Here is a 15,028-nt window from a genome sequence, read left to right as displayed (position 1 = left end):
CCCAAGGAGTGTTCAGAATTGTATTCAGAAAGGACCATACAAGGGAAAAGAGGGGCCAAATTGCTGGTGAGGGACGCGAAATTTTCTAGAGGATGAGTTTCTTCAGTAGTGCTGATTTCCTTGAGGCTGATTTTTCTCAATGCGGCCGAGTTTTAGGTTCCCAACAATTGTATTTTTTGTGTATTCTTTGTGGGTCTAGGCCCAAATTTTCCTAAAAAATTTAAGATGAAAGAAGTTTGTGTTGGGTACAAATTTGCTGTCATTTTCCTAAAAAATTTAAAATGAAAGAAGATTGTGTTGGGTACAAATTTGCTGTCATAGTGTGATTGATATTCCTGTTTTATTTCCGCTGCATTTTATTTTCTGAGTTAATATATTCTGATAGAGGGGCTGGTGGAAATAAAGATTTCTTCAATTTAAATGACACAGGTTGGTGTCATATGCCCATTTTATATAACTTAATCGAAGAAATCATCTTTGAAGAAATATTTCTGGTATAAGCCTGTTTGTTAGATCAAGAATTGACAAGTGTTCCCTTTCCCGTGGAGTGTTCAGAATTCTGCTTGAGGCATGGTCTAAGGTGATACCTTATTCTTGACAAAAAAACATTATCAAGACATCTAAAGCAGTAGTTCAATAAAAACAGCCAGGGTTTTAACTTTTAATCCATAGCACAGTAGGTGGTGGAGTTGAGGAGGGCATCCTTTCAAAAGTGGGGCTCAGAATTGTGCTTGAGATGTGGTCTAAGGTGATACTTTATTCCTAACAAAAGAGCGTTATGAAGACATCTAAGGAACATGTCAATATAAATAGCCAGGGTTTCAATTCATAGAAGAGTAGATATGGTGGCCCAAAGCTTTTCCCACTAAGGTAAGTTTTTTCAATTAATGGCCAACAAGTGACCACAAAGTTGGTCAATTGAAAGCAAGTCCTATCATTAGTCTACTAAAAGCAGAGAAAGATCTAACTATTTGGTTTGTTTTTCTGGAAAAATATGTTTTATATTAACATAGATATATTTACTAAAAGGAGAAATCAAAAGCAGAAGGGTACGTACAACGCTGAACCATGACCTCTTACTGAATAAAATCAGAGTATGTTGTCGCATCTAGTTTTTTAGCATCCTTCATCAGCAGGAAACCTCTATCTAACGTTGGCATACATACCTCATCCAACAGTTACAACAAAAGCACTGTAATGAACTGACCACATTTGCAAAAAATACTTGCAGCGTATTTGCCAGATAGTGAATAAAATAGTGACTTTGAGGCAGTGCCAAATTCCCAAGAAAGATGAAAGCAGGAGGTATCTGGAATCTCCAAAAAGTACAAACTTCCATTGCACTTTCTTGTGAAATAACTGAGTAGTGATCTTGAACAATCTTGAACATGTTTCCAACTAAGTCCTTGCAAAGCTACAATCCTAAAACATACGTTTCACCATCTTTGAATTGGGACAAACTAAACAAAACCCATCCATAAGCTTTCTTTTTACCAAGAGGGCTTTGGTGGGAAAAACCTGTTAATTGCCAATCAAGCAAAGAGAGTTGAAAGGGAGACGAATGGACCAAACACCACAATCTGTGAATCCTCCTGCCCACCGGGCCGGAAAAAGTCCAACAAGCATTGAGAACAAGAGACTAGTGTTGATAGTATCGCTGAAATGTCGCGATATATTGTAAATATTACAATATTTTCGGCAAAACGACATATCACCGACTAATTGCACAATATTTTTTGATTTGGAAATGTTGTGATATTTATGAAATATTGATGATATTTCGCCAAAATATCACGCGACGACCCAATTTTTCATTGGGCAAGCGGGGTCGCGGCTACAAAACGACTTTTTGGCCTTTTAATTGCTCATTTTGCTTTGTTGGCTTTGGCTAAGGAAGGGGAAGAGCTTTGTGGTGGTTTTCAAAGAGGGATTGAGGATCAAACAGCTATTATCATCACCAATCAATTTTTTTTTATGGATCAAAGATTCAAGACCAGTGAGACAAACTTCATTTCTTCCATCAACAAGTATGTTCTTAAAAACCCCTATGTTAATGGTTTTTTTCATAGATTTAGGGTTATGCTTGTTTGCCTCTTTGCCTATCAACATTTTTCTTCTTTGGTTTTTTGTCATTTGCTATGATTTTCATACTCATGAAGCAATGCAAGGGTTTTATCCATATTTGGATAGAAAGCTTCATTTTTTTACAACTTTCTTATGCACCCTCTTATTACCCTTTTTCATTGCTAATAATGTAGTAAAAAATATTTTTTCAAACTAGGTGGCTGTTATTTTTTTGTGTATGGGGGTTTAATGTCAATTTTTTCTTTTGGTGCCCTAGGTTTGAATTTTGACACTGTCCATTAATTGACTACAAATATGCCAAAGCCCTTGGACCCATTTTGGGAGTGTGGGGAACTTGACGGTGGGACAAACTAGGCATATTTGTCATGCAAATTGTGTGGGACCAAGATGATAGGAGGGGTTATGCTATTGAAATACCATCTAGCTAGACTCCCTGGACATGATGTTGGGCTTTGTACTATTTTTAGTATGGTGCTTATACAAAAAGCTCTTGAAGCAATTGATGAAAAAGACACAAAGAATGAAAAGGCAGAAAGAAACAAGGCTGAACATGCAAGCAAATCTTTCAGGATATTTGTTTCCTTGTTTGAGGCTGAGGGTAGTGGGAGGGGCTCCATAGCATCACCTGTTGAAGTTACTAGGAGTGGGAGTTCATCCTTTTTTGTTCCACGAACTGGACATGGAGCACAACCTTCCGTAAAATCAGTTGTTAAAAAAGAAGAAGCAAAAAGCAGAGTGTTATGGGGGGGTGTCCTTTTTGGAGTGACTTACCTCTCAGCATCACCAAAAACAATCCATTTTGGCAACCATTGTGCAATGCTATTGTTATTGTGGGCCCAAGGTACAAAAGTGCTACATATGAGGAGTTGTGGGGGCCATTCCTTCAAGCTGAAAAGCAAGACATCAACTCTAGATTGGCGGAGTTGAAGCAGACATGGGAGGTGTCTGGATGCACAATGATGTGTGATTGTTGGACAGATAGGAAGGGTAGGACCCTTGTAAATTTCTTGGTACATTTTTCTAATGGTACCATGTTTATTAAATCAGTGGATGCATCAACACATATAAAAGATGCAACATTGATATGTGAGTTATTAGATGGGTTTGTCCAGGAGATTGGTGTGCATACTGTGGTGCAAGTCATAATAGATAATGCAAATAATTATGTGGCTGCCGACAGGATGCTTATGGAGACGCACCGCACATTGTTCTGGACTCCATGTGCAACACATTGTATCGGTTTATTGCTTGAGGATATGGGAAAACTCTCCTTCATAAAGGAGGTGATTGATATGGCTAAGAGCATCCCCAAGTTTATATATAACCATGCTTTTGTTTTTAGCCTCATGAGGAGATACACTAGAAACAGGGAGTTGTGGCATCTTGCAATTACATGTTTTTCCACCAACTTTAGTACTCTTCAGTGTTTGCTTCGATGCCAGTTTGAGTTGACACAAATGTTTGTTTCTGATGAGTGGCATATTTGTAGATACAACAGGAGACAGGATGGGAGAGCCATTGTAGAAATGGTGTGCACAGTGATGTGTGATTGTTGGACAGATAGGAAGGGTAAGGCCCTTGTAATTTTCTTGGTACATTGTACTAAAGGTACCATGTTTATTAAATCAGTGGATGCATCACCACATATAAAAGATGCAACATTGATATGTGAGTTATTAGATGCGTTCGTCCGGGAGATTGGTGTGTAGAATGTGGTGCAAGTCATAACAAATAATGCAAATAATTATGTGGCTGCCTACAAGATGCTTATGGAGAGGCACCGCACATTGTTCTGGACTCCATGTGCTAGACTCCATGTGCAACACATTGTATCGGTTTATTGCTTAAGGATATGGGACAACTCTCCTTCATCAAGGAAGTGATTGATATAGCTAAGAGCATCCCCAAGTTTATATATAACCATGCTTTTGTTCTTAGCCTCATGAGGAAATACACTAGAAACAGGGAGTTGTGGCATCTTACAATCACATGTTTTGCTACCAACTTTAGTACTCTTTAGTCTTTGCTTTGATGCCAGTTTGAGTTGAAGAAAATTTTTGTTTCTGATGAGTGGCATATTTGTAGATACAACAGGAGATAGGATGGGAGAGCCACTGCAGAAATGGTGTGCACAGTGATGTATGGTTGTTGGACATATAGGAAAAGTAGGACCCTTGTAAATTTCTTGGTACATTGTCCTAAAGGTACCATGTTTATTAAATCAATGGATGCATCAACTCATATAAAAGATGCAACATTGATATGTGAGTTATTATTAGATGGGTTCGTTTGGGAGATTGGTGTCCAGAATATGGTGTAAGTCATAACAGATAATGCAAATAATTATGTGGCTGCCGACAGGATGCTTATGGAGAGGCACCGCACATTGTTCTGTACTCCATGTGCAACACAATGTATCAGTTTATTGCTTGAGGATATGGGAAAACTCTCTTTCATCAAGGAGGTGATTGATATGGCTAAGCGCATCCCAAGTTTATATATAACCATGCTTTTTTTCTTTAGCCTCATGAGGAGATACACTAGAAACAAGGAGTTGTGGCATCCTGCAATCACATGTTCTGCCACCAACTTTAGTACTCTTCAATCTTTGCTTTGATGCCAATTTGAGTTGAAACAAATGTTTGTTTCTGATGAGTGGCATATTTGTAGATACATCAAGAGACAGGATGGGAGAGCCATTGCAGAAATGGTGTACACTTACACATTTTGGCAAGGAGTAGAAGGAGTGTGCTCAGTTAGTGAACCTATAGTAAATGTTTTGAGATTGGTAGATGGGGAGAAGCCTGCAATGGCTTATTTGTATTAGGCCATGGATAGGGCTTTTAGGCAATGGATAGGGCCAAGGAGACCATTCGTGCTTATTATGCATATAAGGGTTTTGTTGGGCTTAATAGACAGATGATGTTATGAGATGTGATTGATAGTTGGTGGACAGGGATGTTTCATCGACCCATTCATGTAGTAGCACTCTTCCTCAAACCTGCATTTTCTTACAAATGCAGCTTTGATTTTGATAACGAGGTGATGGAAAGGCTCCATTTCTATATTCATAGGATAGTGCTTGATCCTGAGCTTCATAGGAAAATCAATCACGAGATGCAGTTTTATCGGGATTGTGCTGGCCTATTTGGCTTCGGTGATGCTATTCGGTAAGGACCCTCTTCATGCCAAGTAAGTGACAAGTCATGACTCATCCGAATATTCAATTTACTAATTATTCTAGATTTTTTTAAATTCCGGCTTTTACGGTAATTCCGGCTTTCCGGTAGTTCCGGCTTTTCCAGCAGTTTCGGCGTTTTCGGCAGTTCCGGCGTTTTTGGCAGTTCCGGCTTTTCCAGCTTTTTCGGCAGTTTCGACAGTTCCGTCTTTTCCAGCAGTTTCAACTTTTTCGGCAGTTCTAGCTTTTTCGGCAGTTCCGGATTTTCCGGCTTTTTTGAGCAACGTAGAGCTTATTCTCCCATGACTGCATTTAGATCTAGGGCAACGTATACCCTAGGGCACTCCCTCTAGCTCTCATCTTCATCAAACCCAAAACAGGATGAAGTGAGATCACAAGAGTGAGTGTATGTGTGACAAATGACTTCAAGTCCTCTTCTATTTATACTAAAACGTAGAGGTTGAATAGACATGACTGTTGGGCTTCTGAGCCTACATAAGTTGCTGGCTGACTTGACAATTTGTCCATAATCAAAATAAATTCATATCTTCATAAATACTTATCGGAATCGGATGATCTTTAGATCAATCCTACACCTCTCGATGAGAGGGATCCAAGAAAAATATCAGCTGCCATAAATAAGATGACCCACATGGAGTTTGGCCCTAGTTGCCAATTTTAACACTCCCTCTCAACTAGGGAGAACTCCATATGCTGATCCATGTGTCCGACTGTACTATCTCTGCCATCAGTGCCTTGCACTGCTCTACTCTGCTCTGCTGAACCATGAAGAAGAATAATTGATCGAGAATGTCTCATACCGTTCTCTACTGACCTGAAGTCAGTTCTATTGATCCCAGATCAATATCATAAGAGAGTGTCTCAAACCACTCATACTGATCCCAGATCAATAGATGTCATCCTAGCATAGGGAGTACGGTAGATACAACGATGCGTCCATCGATAGAACTACTATGGTCCCTATCCTCATTTCCCTGCTCATTGATCAAATGAGAGGTACTTCCCATGAGTCCCAGACTACATGGGTAGGATGCCTCGACAGGAGGATGAATCATCCTGTCCACAGGAGAATGAATCATCCTGTCAGTGGATGCCATGGAGAACGAATCATCTTGGCCCACAGGAGAACGAATCATCCTGTTCCACAGTCGCCATGGAGAACGAATCATCCTGGCCCACAGGAGAACGAATCATCCTGTTCCACAGTCGCCACAGAGAACGAATCATCCTAGCCCACAGGAGAACGAATCATCCTATTCCACAACGCACCACCAGGGGAGGGTGAGTTGCCCTGTGGTCGTATGTTGCTCCAGTAAGTACCCCAAGCCCCCCAGAGCTCCCAGAGCTCAATGCATGCAACATGCAGGACCCTTTTAAGAAGGTTTCTCAATGACTCCAAGTCGTTCGGGAAAGTTACAGATTTGACCTTTCCCCTGGGGCTTTGACAAAAAATGTCTGCAACCTGTACATCAGTCTCAATGTGATGGAGCCTCTTCGCTCATCGACTTACCATATCCCAGATAAGGCAGTATCTGATGTCTATCTACTGGAGCAATCATCGAGACGGGATTCCTCAATAATCGAATCCCACCTGTGGTTGTCACAGAGAATCAATGGTATTCATCATGTGTACAAACAACTCACTTAAGAGCTTCTGCAACCATGCAGCTTCACACGAGATCATACTCGTAGCTGTGTATTCGGTCTCGGCGGTGGTTATAGCAACTGATTTCTGCTTTCTGCTCATCCATGATATCGAAGCAGAATCCAAAGAGAACCAACACTAAGAAGTGCTCTAGTGATCCTCCACACTGCATGCCCACTCAGCATTTGAATAATCATGCAGTTTCATATTTCTGGCAACGTATCTCAATCCATGGGAGATTGTGCCCCGAAGATATCTCAGAAGATTCTTGGCACCGATCCAGTGAGGCTCAACCAAATATGAGCTCACCATGCTAACTGCAAAACATATGTCCGGACGGAAGTTCACCAAGAACATCAATGCGAATGAGTTTATGAAACTTAGAGGCATTTCCCAAATTTGGTTCGACATCACTACCATCTAACTTCTGAAAGTTAATATCCTCGAGGTAGTCACAGGCTTGCAGTTTATCATTCCACATTCGAAATCCAACTCCCTCTTACTTCTGCAAATGAGAGGGTCTGCACCTGTCAGAAATAGGTCGTCATCATAAGGTGCTGGTATGAGAGGTCTATCATCCACAATCTTTGGGTAATGGTTTCGATCGGTTTCACTCCTAGTGAATCTCAGCTTCATCTGACAGCGATCAATCCTCTCATACTATGCCTGGGGAGTTTTTCTTCAAGCCATAGAGGGCTTTCTTCCACCTGTATACATGAGATTCTTGATCATGAATCTCAAACTCCTCGAGTTGTTCCAAACCTGTGGACCTGTGACATGAGGCGAATGGTCCCCTTGTAAGATTTTCCTTTGGTACATCTTAGACATGTACTTTCATGCTCTACTTGAATTCAAACATCCCTATCACCATTTGACTCACATTAGGTAAGGCCCCATAGGTAGACCTCTGGTGTTATAGATGTGATATGTCAATTGACATGATCCCCAATGGACCATCCTGCAACTTGATACAAATTGCCAATCCTGAACCCATGAGAAAAAACATCTTTGAAATTTATATTTTTTAACACGTACCTTTCCATCAATGAATGCCACCCTGAAACCTTTGACTTCCATTTCCGAGATGGACACCAAGTTCTTCTTGCGATCAGGTACATAAAAGAGATTCTATAAATGAATCGAGTTACCCTTATTCAGCTGAGAGTTAACATTCCCTACACCCCTTTCGGGATAGGTAGCATCGGCTCCAAGTATAATCCCATGATTGTTTCCATCTCTACCAAATTAGAGAGTGCACCCATCTATCCAATGAAGTGCCTTGAAGCACTACAATCTATAAGCCAGATTCCCAAAGAATCTGAAGGAGAGGGCCAATACAAGATAACGCTTCTTTATCTTATCAGAAACAACATTTGATTCTTCATACCTAGGGTTCCTTGCTTTCTATGAAGAGTCGGCCATTTCCTTGATGACTTGCATTACCTTTCATTCCTTTGATCATTGAAGATGTCCTTGGAATGATTGTTATCATCATAAAGTGATGTGTCCTTGCCATTCGGACACTCCTTCGCATAATGGCCGAACTAGTTATCTGCCTTTCCTTCCACCCTGAGATTCGGTCTTTCAATGATGTGATCTTTAGGTAGGCCATATTCCGCTGTGCCATTCTGATAATATTCTCTACTTCGGCTTCACCTTTGGTGAATTTGAAGAGGGATGAGGAATCCACTGATCCTTTTGTCCTTTCCCAACTGTCTTTGGTGATTGCTCTTTCACTCTTGCTTGGGCATTGTCTTCACCTCAGCTCTGATACCATGTTAATTTTAGGTATCTTTTATGCTAGAGCAATTTATTTCAATTTTCACAGTTAGATCAATATCTTTTATAGTTTAGCAATTACATCAGCATTAAAGTAAACTACAGATAGAACATAAATATAAATTGCAGAAGACAAGCCAAGACAAGAGGACAGAAGATGTGGTGCTAGCTAGGGACAAACCCCAATGTGGAGAAACCCTTAATCAATTCTTCTTATATGTTCTTCAATAGTTCAACACAGAGAGAGAGATAGTACGTTTACAATAGAAGTCAACACTTTGACTTACCTAGATAAGAACATAGATCATCTCTAAGAAGATGATACATGAGATCAGTTGAAGACATGCTGCTTCAACTGATTCTCCAAGGTGACTCCTTCACCTATCGTTGTGTTGCATTTTGTCATCATGCTGCACCTCACCGCGCTACACCATGCTGCACCCGTCATCATTATGCTGCATCTCATCACGCTTCATTAATCATGACTGTACCCATCACTGTACTGCATTATGTGCCATTGCTGCACCATGTTGCCATCTTGACCTATGTGTTGGCTGCACATTGCTTGCTTGTTGTCCTTAGCTAGCTGTCCCTTGCATGCTAGCTGTAACATTGCATGCTTGGTGTATTTGCTGCTAAGTACCATACAACTGTCCCAAGGTTAGTTAGCTATCCCTTGCATGCTGCTCTCCTTTGGAGATAGATGCTCCAACTGTTCTGGCAGTTCCCGATAGTTCCAACAGTTTTGGCTTTTCTGGCAGTTCCGACTTTTTAGGTAGTTCCAACTTTTTCGGCAGTTCCGGCTTTTCCGGCAGTTCCGACTTTTCCGACAGTTCTGGCTTTTCCGGCAGTTCCGACTTCCAGTAGTTTTGGTTTTTCTGGTAGTTCCGGCTTTTCTTGCAGTTTTGACTTTTCTGGCAGTTCCGGCTTTTCTTGCAGTTTTGACTTTTCTGGCAGTTCCGGCTTTTCTGGCAGTTCCAGCTTTTTGGCAGTTCCGGCTTTTCTAGCAGTTCCGACTTTTCTGGTAGTTTCGGCTTTTCTAACAGTTCCGGCTTTTCTGGCGTTTTCGGCAGTTCCGACTTTTCTGGCAGTTCCGGCTTTTCCGGGAGTTCCGAATTTTCCGACTTTTTTGAGCAACGTAGAGCTTATTCTCCCATGACTGCATTTAGATCTAGGGCATGTTATCTAGGGCAACGTATACCCTAGGGCCCTCCCTCTAGCTCTCTTCTTCATCAAACTCAAAACAGGAAGAAGTGAGATCACAAGAGTGAGTGTGTGTGTGTGACAAATGACTTCAAGTCCTCTTCTATTTATACTAAAACGTAGAGGTTGAATAGACATGACTGTTGGGCTTCTGATCCTACATAAGTTGCTGGCCGACTTGACAATTTTTCCATAATCAAAATAAATTCATGTCTTCATAAATACTTATCGGAATCAATTGATCTTTAGATCAATCCTATACCTCTTGATGAGAGGGGTCCAAGAAAAATATCCGCTGCCATAAATAAGATGACCCACATGGAGTTTGGCCCTAGTTGACAATTTTAACAATTGTGTTGGCCTATTTGGCTTCGGTGATGCTATTCGGTAAAGGACCCTCTTCATTCCACATAAGTGACAAGTCATGACTCATCCGAATTTTCAATTTACTAATTTATAATTCTAGATTTTTTAAAATTCAATTATGTTTTATTTGAAAGTTTAATTATGTTTTATGTTTTAAGTTTTTTTTATTTTTATTTTGTTGTAGATATTTGGTGGCAAAGGTAGCAAATTTGCAGAAATTGGCCATAAGACTCTTGAGTCAAACTTGTGGCTCTTCAAGGTGTGAGTGCAATTGGAGTGTATTTGAGAAAATGCACTCAAAGAAGTGCAACATGTATAACTTTGAGCTTCAACCTTCAACTGAGCAATTACATTTATTGTAATTTTAATTTTTGACCGTCACGTGTCAAGACTCAGTTTTTTTGACTCTTACAGGTTGGAGTTCTGACGCCTCAATGATTTAGTGTACGTGCATTACAATCTCCGACTTCGAGTGAAACAAATAGAGAAATTAATGGATCTAGATGCCATTTCCTTGGACATTATTGATGTATTGTCTAAGTGGAGGGTGGAGTCTGAGGTACCCATCATGGAAGAGTCACCTACATGGTTAGAGGAGGAACCATTAGTACAGGGGCAACAAAGAGGACTCGGGGGAGGACCAGGAGGAGGAGGAGACTGTGGGAGCATCAATGCCAACACCATCTGCTACAGATATAGGAGAGCACAACTCCATATCAAGCAATCATTATTTGACATTAGGTGCAGGGTCAGGGCCTTCCACTGCTAGGGGCAGGCCTAGCAAACAACCCATCTTGTTTTCCCGTAAAAGTGGGAAAGGTCATTGATCTCAGATAGCTAGCTGCTAGTTTTATTTGTTTTGCTACATATAACTCGTGATGATGAGATACTTTTATATATGTGATGTCATTTTGTATTGGTTATCCACATTTGAGTCCTTGATTGGACAGTTATCAGGGATCAATAGGATTTGGTATTGCCTTTGATGTATCATTTTTATTTTACATCCACTATATATATATTAGTGCTTTCTTCATATTTATCTACCAATGTGTTTGTTTCATGTTGTTATTGCTTTATATGTTTAAAAATCTGAAAAAATGAGTATATTATGCATTTGATATGTTTGCCGATATTTTCTGATATTTTGCCAATATTTTCACCAATATTGTCAAAAAGATGTTTTCAGGACCCTTGCCGATATTTTGTCAATACCAATACTATGAACACTGCCGGAGACGAGGCAAGCTTCTGGTGTAATAGGGAGTTGAGTTTCTTGGAATCATACTGCTGGAGCTGCTAAGCAAACACCCACCTTCAATCCTCCACTGCCAGCCCTACACCTCCATGTTCAATTTGGACAAGAGTCCTCGGGAGAAGTCAGCCCAACAATTTCTTTGGTAATGAGCTTGTCAGAAGAGGAGCCTTTGGAGTCGCTAACACTCGTGTCCATCAGGATCTGGGCTTGAATTTCCAAAGATCCCTCCAACCTACTCAATCTGCGAGCTTTGAATTGTGGAAGTTCAGCAATACACTGACTCTGAAGCTTCCAGCTCCAAATTAGGTGCTAAGCCAAATCCCATCCTGATTTGCAACAATTTTCCAGGCCTCTGAAAAATACTTTTGTAGATGGTGGACCCAGAAATACGGAACAGGTTAGGGGAATAGATAATGTCACATAATCCAAAAGTGCCATGGATCTTGAGCATGTGCTGCACTGAATTATACTTGTTGTAGGAAACACTACCGAAGGGGAAGAAGCCTAAGGCATCACACAACCCACTTGGCAGCAGGAATGCTTCCCCTGGAAGCACCATAAATAAGGTCACTCCAGACCTGCTTCCTTCTTTGGCATAGTACAACACACGTTTAATTCAGTGCAGCACCTACATCCCAGGGAATCATCGACCAAGCTCACTCTCCACCTTATTTAGACCACTGTTGATAATATCGGCGATATTCGGAAATATCGCGATATTTTCGGCAAAACGATATATCGCCGAGACGCGATATTTTCAAAATATCGGCAAATATCGGAAAATATCTATCGCGATATTTTGAAAATATCGGCAAAATATCGGCTCTTGCCGATATTTTGCCGATATTTTCGCCGATATTGCCGATAAGATATTTTCTGGACCCTCGCCGATATTTTGCCGATACCGATATTTTCAACACTGATTTAGACCACAAGAAAGAACGAAGAACCTGTTCCGGTCATTTGAATTTGGTCCTGCTAGGGAGCCAAAAAGAAACATAATATATGCGTGAGGCCTGTAGGATTATTGAAACACAAAAGTAGTGACGAATGAAAATATAGCTATAAAAATGCAGAGGGAGATGGAATTAGTGAGGGCCAACTCAGTCTGTGGGAATGCACAAAATGAGTTTAGAGCTGTTACTGGACTTTCAACATGTGGTATTATTTCAGGCTAGCAGTTGAATTAAATAATGTTACAGAGAATCATGGTGACCTCTTACGTTGCAACGTTTCGGAAAAATATACACTAGTTTAAAGCTACCAAAGTCAGGACACTTAGTTCAGTTGTTGGAAAAAACACTACTGTACAGTGTACATGGTTTGGACAATAAAAGTTCAACTCTATTTTGTTTCAGCGAAGAATACCAACAATAGACTGCCAAATGAAAAAATTGAGAAAATGGGTTGAATTTTCTATCTTTGGTATGTTCAAGTGGTGTTTAAAAAACTCCCTGTTTAAGGAAGTGAGTTCATGTCAAATTTGAATCAAATAGATAGAAAGCAAGACATGCAACATTTCATGGTCACTTCCATTGTCTTTCAATATACTTTTTTTACGTGATTGCTTGTTTCTCAGTGCTATCCCAAGGGAAGTATTATTGAAAATTCAAAAGAACAAGTTCTGCCTCTAGGGCTTATTGGACCAATATTTTTGATAGCAATGCTTTCCAAGAGACTAGTTTTGAAGTGAAAGTTGACTTTTATCTGACTAGCATCTATCTGGAGGTCATATATGAAATGTTGCAAGCTTTTATATTTTCCAGTTGCATTACTTGATATAGAATACAAGGCATGGGTGATGTCTGGAAGGTATGCTTGAATTCTATACTTGTCGACTTAATATTGAAATATTGTTGCCTTTGTGTTGCAGGAATACTTCTATGGTCTTACCAGTGAACTGTCACCTCAAGCCAATGTTGTAAATTTCAGTGATCTCCTTATATATAGATTTGGTGGCCCTCAAGCACCTCGTTCCGCTCTGCCGATAGGTGCAGAGCCTTCAGCAGATCCCACCCGTGTAGCTCTTGTTGCAGTTACTAGTGATCTAGTGCATGCTGTTCTTGCTGTTTCTTATGCCAAGGAGCCTGATCTGCTACTCTCCAGGTATGAGCTGTATCATATTATTTTTGTTTCCCTTGATCGCATTGCTTCTAGGATGGCTTAGTTTACTATATAGGCCTTTCCTGGTTCGTGCAGCTGTAGCTAATAAGCATATCCTTGTTGCAATGAATATGCAGTAATGTAGCTGGATTTATCTATATCACCGATATTGACATGGAAAGGTGAGCTAAGAACATATATTGATTACCAATCAGTGTTGACTGAAAGGATTATATTTGAGGATATTCAATTCTCTGCTCAGACTTAAATGTCTCTAGTTACATATTTCATTCCATCCCTTCTATTAGCGCCATAATCTAATACTGATCAGTAAATTCAAAATGATTTATGCTGTTGCAGGAAGAAGATTTCATATATAGCTCCATGCCCAGGGGAGCTTCCTAGTAGATTACTTTTGGCAGGGTCGTTAACATGGGTGGACTAGTAGGTTACTAATCTTTTGGATCCTAGGTTGTTTCAAGATGGAGAAAGTAGTGAACTGCTAAGTGCAAGCCAAAATCAATTGCATTTCTTTTCATGGGACCAACTTTTGGTTGCATGTTGATTCATATATTTTAATGATCGTCTCATTTGCAAAATTGCACAGCAGGGGTAAAAATAATGCCTTGCTATCTGGCAGATCATTTGGTCTTTTCCTCTTCTTTGTTGATTTCACTATTTTCTCCATCATTCATTCACTGATTATGTATGAGGATTCTTAAGCATTTAAAAATCTAAAATGTTAACCCATTTTGAAAAAGGGCCGATGGAACAATATTTGTAATTGGGAATTAGAAAATGTGTGGTTTGATGGGTGAAGTGGCTGATGGCTGGGGAGTCAGATATACGTGGTTCCCCAACGGGTGGTTTCTGCTAGTCTGTTGCGTATATATTAATACGGACTCACCTTAATTGTTGTCCTTATCATTACTTGATTTGATTGAGGTAGTGATTTGACCCTTTGTACATATTGGAATTTGGTGCATCAAGAATATATTCTGTTCTGTATCTGTATCCCGTGCATTTTTGTTTTCTCTGATTGTTGCAGACTGACATTGATGCAGTGTTGTGCAAGCACTGCTGCTTGTACTATATTTGTCTTGGATTAATAACATGGGGGGTTATGAAGTTGTGAATGGTGTGGAGTTGTGAAGCTGCAAAGTGGGATGTTGAAGAAATTGTGAAAACTAAACGTGTAGCACCTTTGCTGATCTGGAACTAGTATGGATCTCCCCATCCGTCATTGGTGATGATAGACACGGGGAAGGACTCAGGGGCTATTGTGTTAATGGGCAGTGTGAACTTTGAAGTTATGAAGCTGAAAAATGTGGAGTCGAAGAGATTGTGAAAAGTAACCACGTTGCACCACTTTGGATCTTGAATTGACGCG

General features: G+C 40.2%; 1 protein-coding gene across 2 annotated transcripts in view; it reads left to right on the top strand.

The window, feature by feature from the left end:
* The window catches only part of CLPS3 (CLP-similar protein 3), a 117,533-nt gene extending 102,881 nt beyond the window's left edge, over positions 1-14,652 (top strand). For both annotated transcript variants that reach the window (XM_089411457.1, XM_089411456.1), the window contains exons 9-11: positions 13,409-13,641; positions 13,776-13,820; positions 13,999-14,652. In XM_089411457.1, the coding sequence (XP_089267583.1) occupies positions 13,409-13,641; positions 13,776-13,820; positions 13,999-14,083 (363 nt within the window). In that variant the 3' untranslated portion in view covers positions 14,084-14,652. The remainder of the gene's footprint in view (positions 1-13,408; positions 13,642-13,775; positions 13,821-13,998) is intronic.
* The last annotated feature ends 376 nt before the right edge of the window (positions 14,653-15,028 follow it).

The sequence above is a fragment of the Pinus tabuliformis genome, chromosome 3_1 (genome assembly GCF_031772625.1).
Source record: "Pinus tabuliformis cultivar Carrire ecotype Pingquan chromosome 3_1, CPIR1, whole genome shotgun sequence".
NCBI classification, from domain to species: domain Eukaryota; kingdom Viridiplantae; phylum Streptophyta; class Pinopsida; order Pinales; family Pinaceae; genus Pinus; species Pinus tabuliformis.
This window is presented reverse-complemented; position numbering and strand designations above follow the sequence as displayed.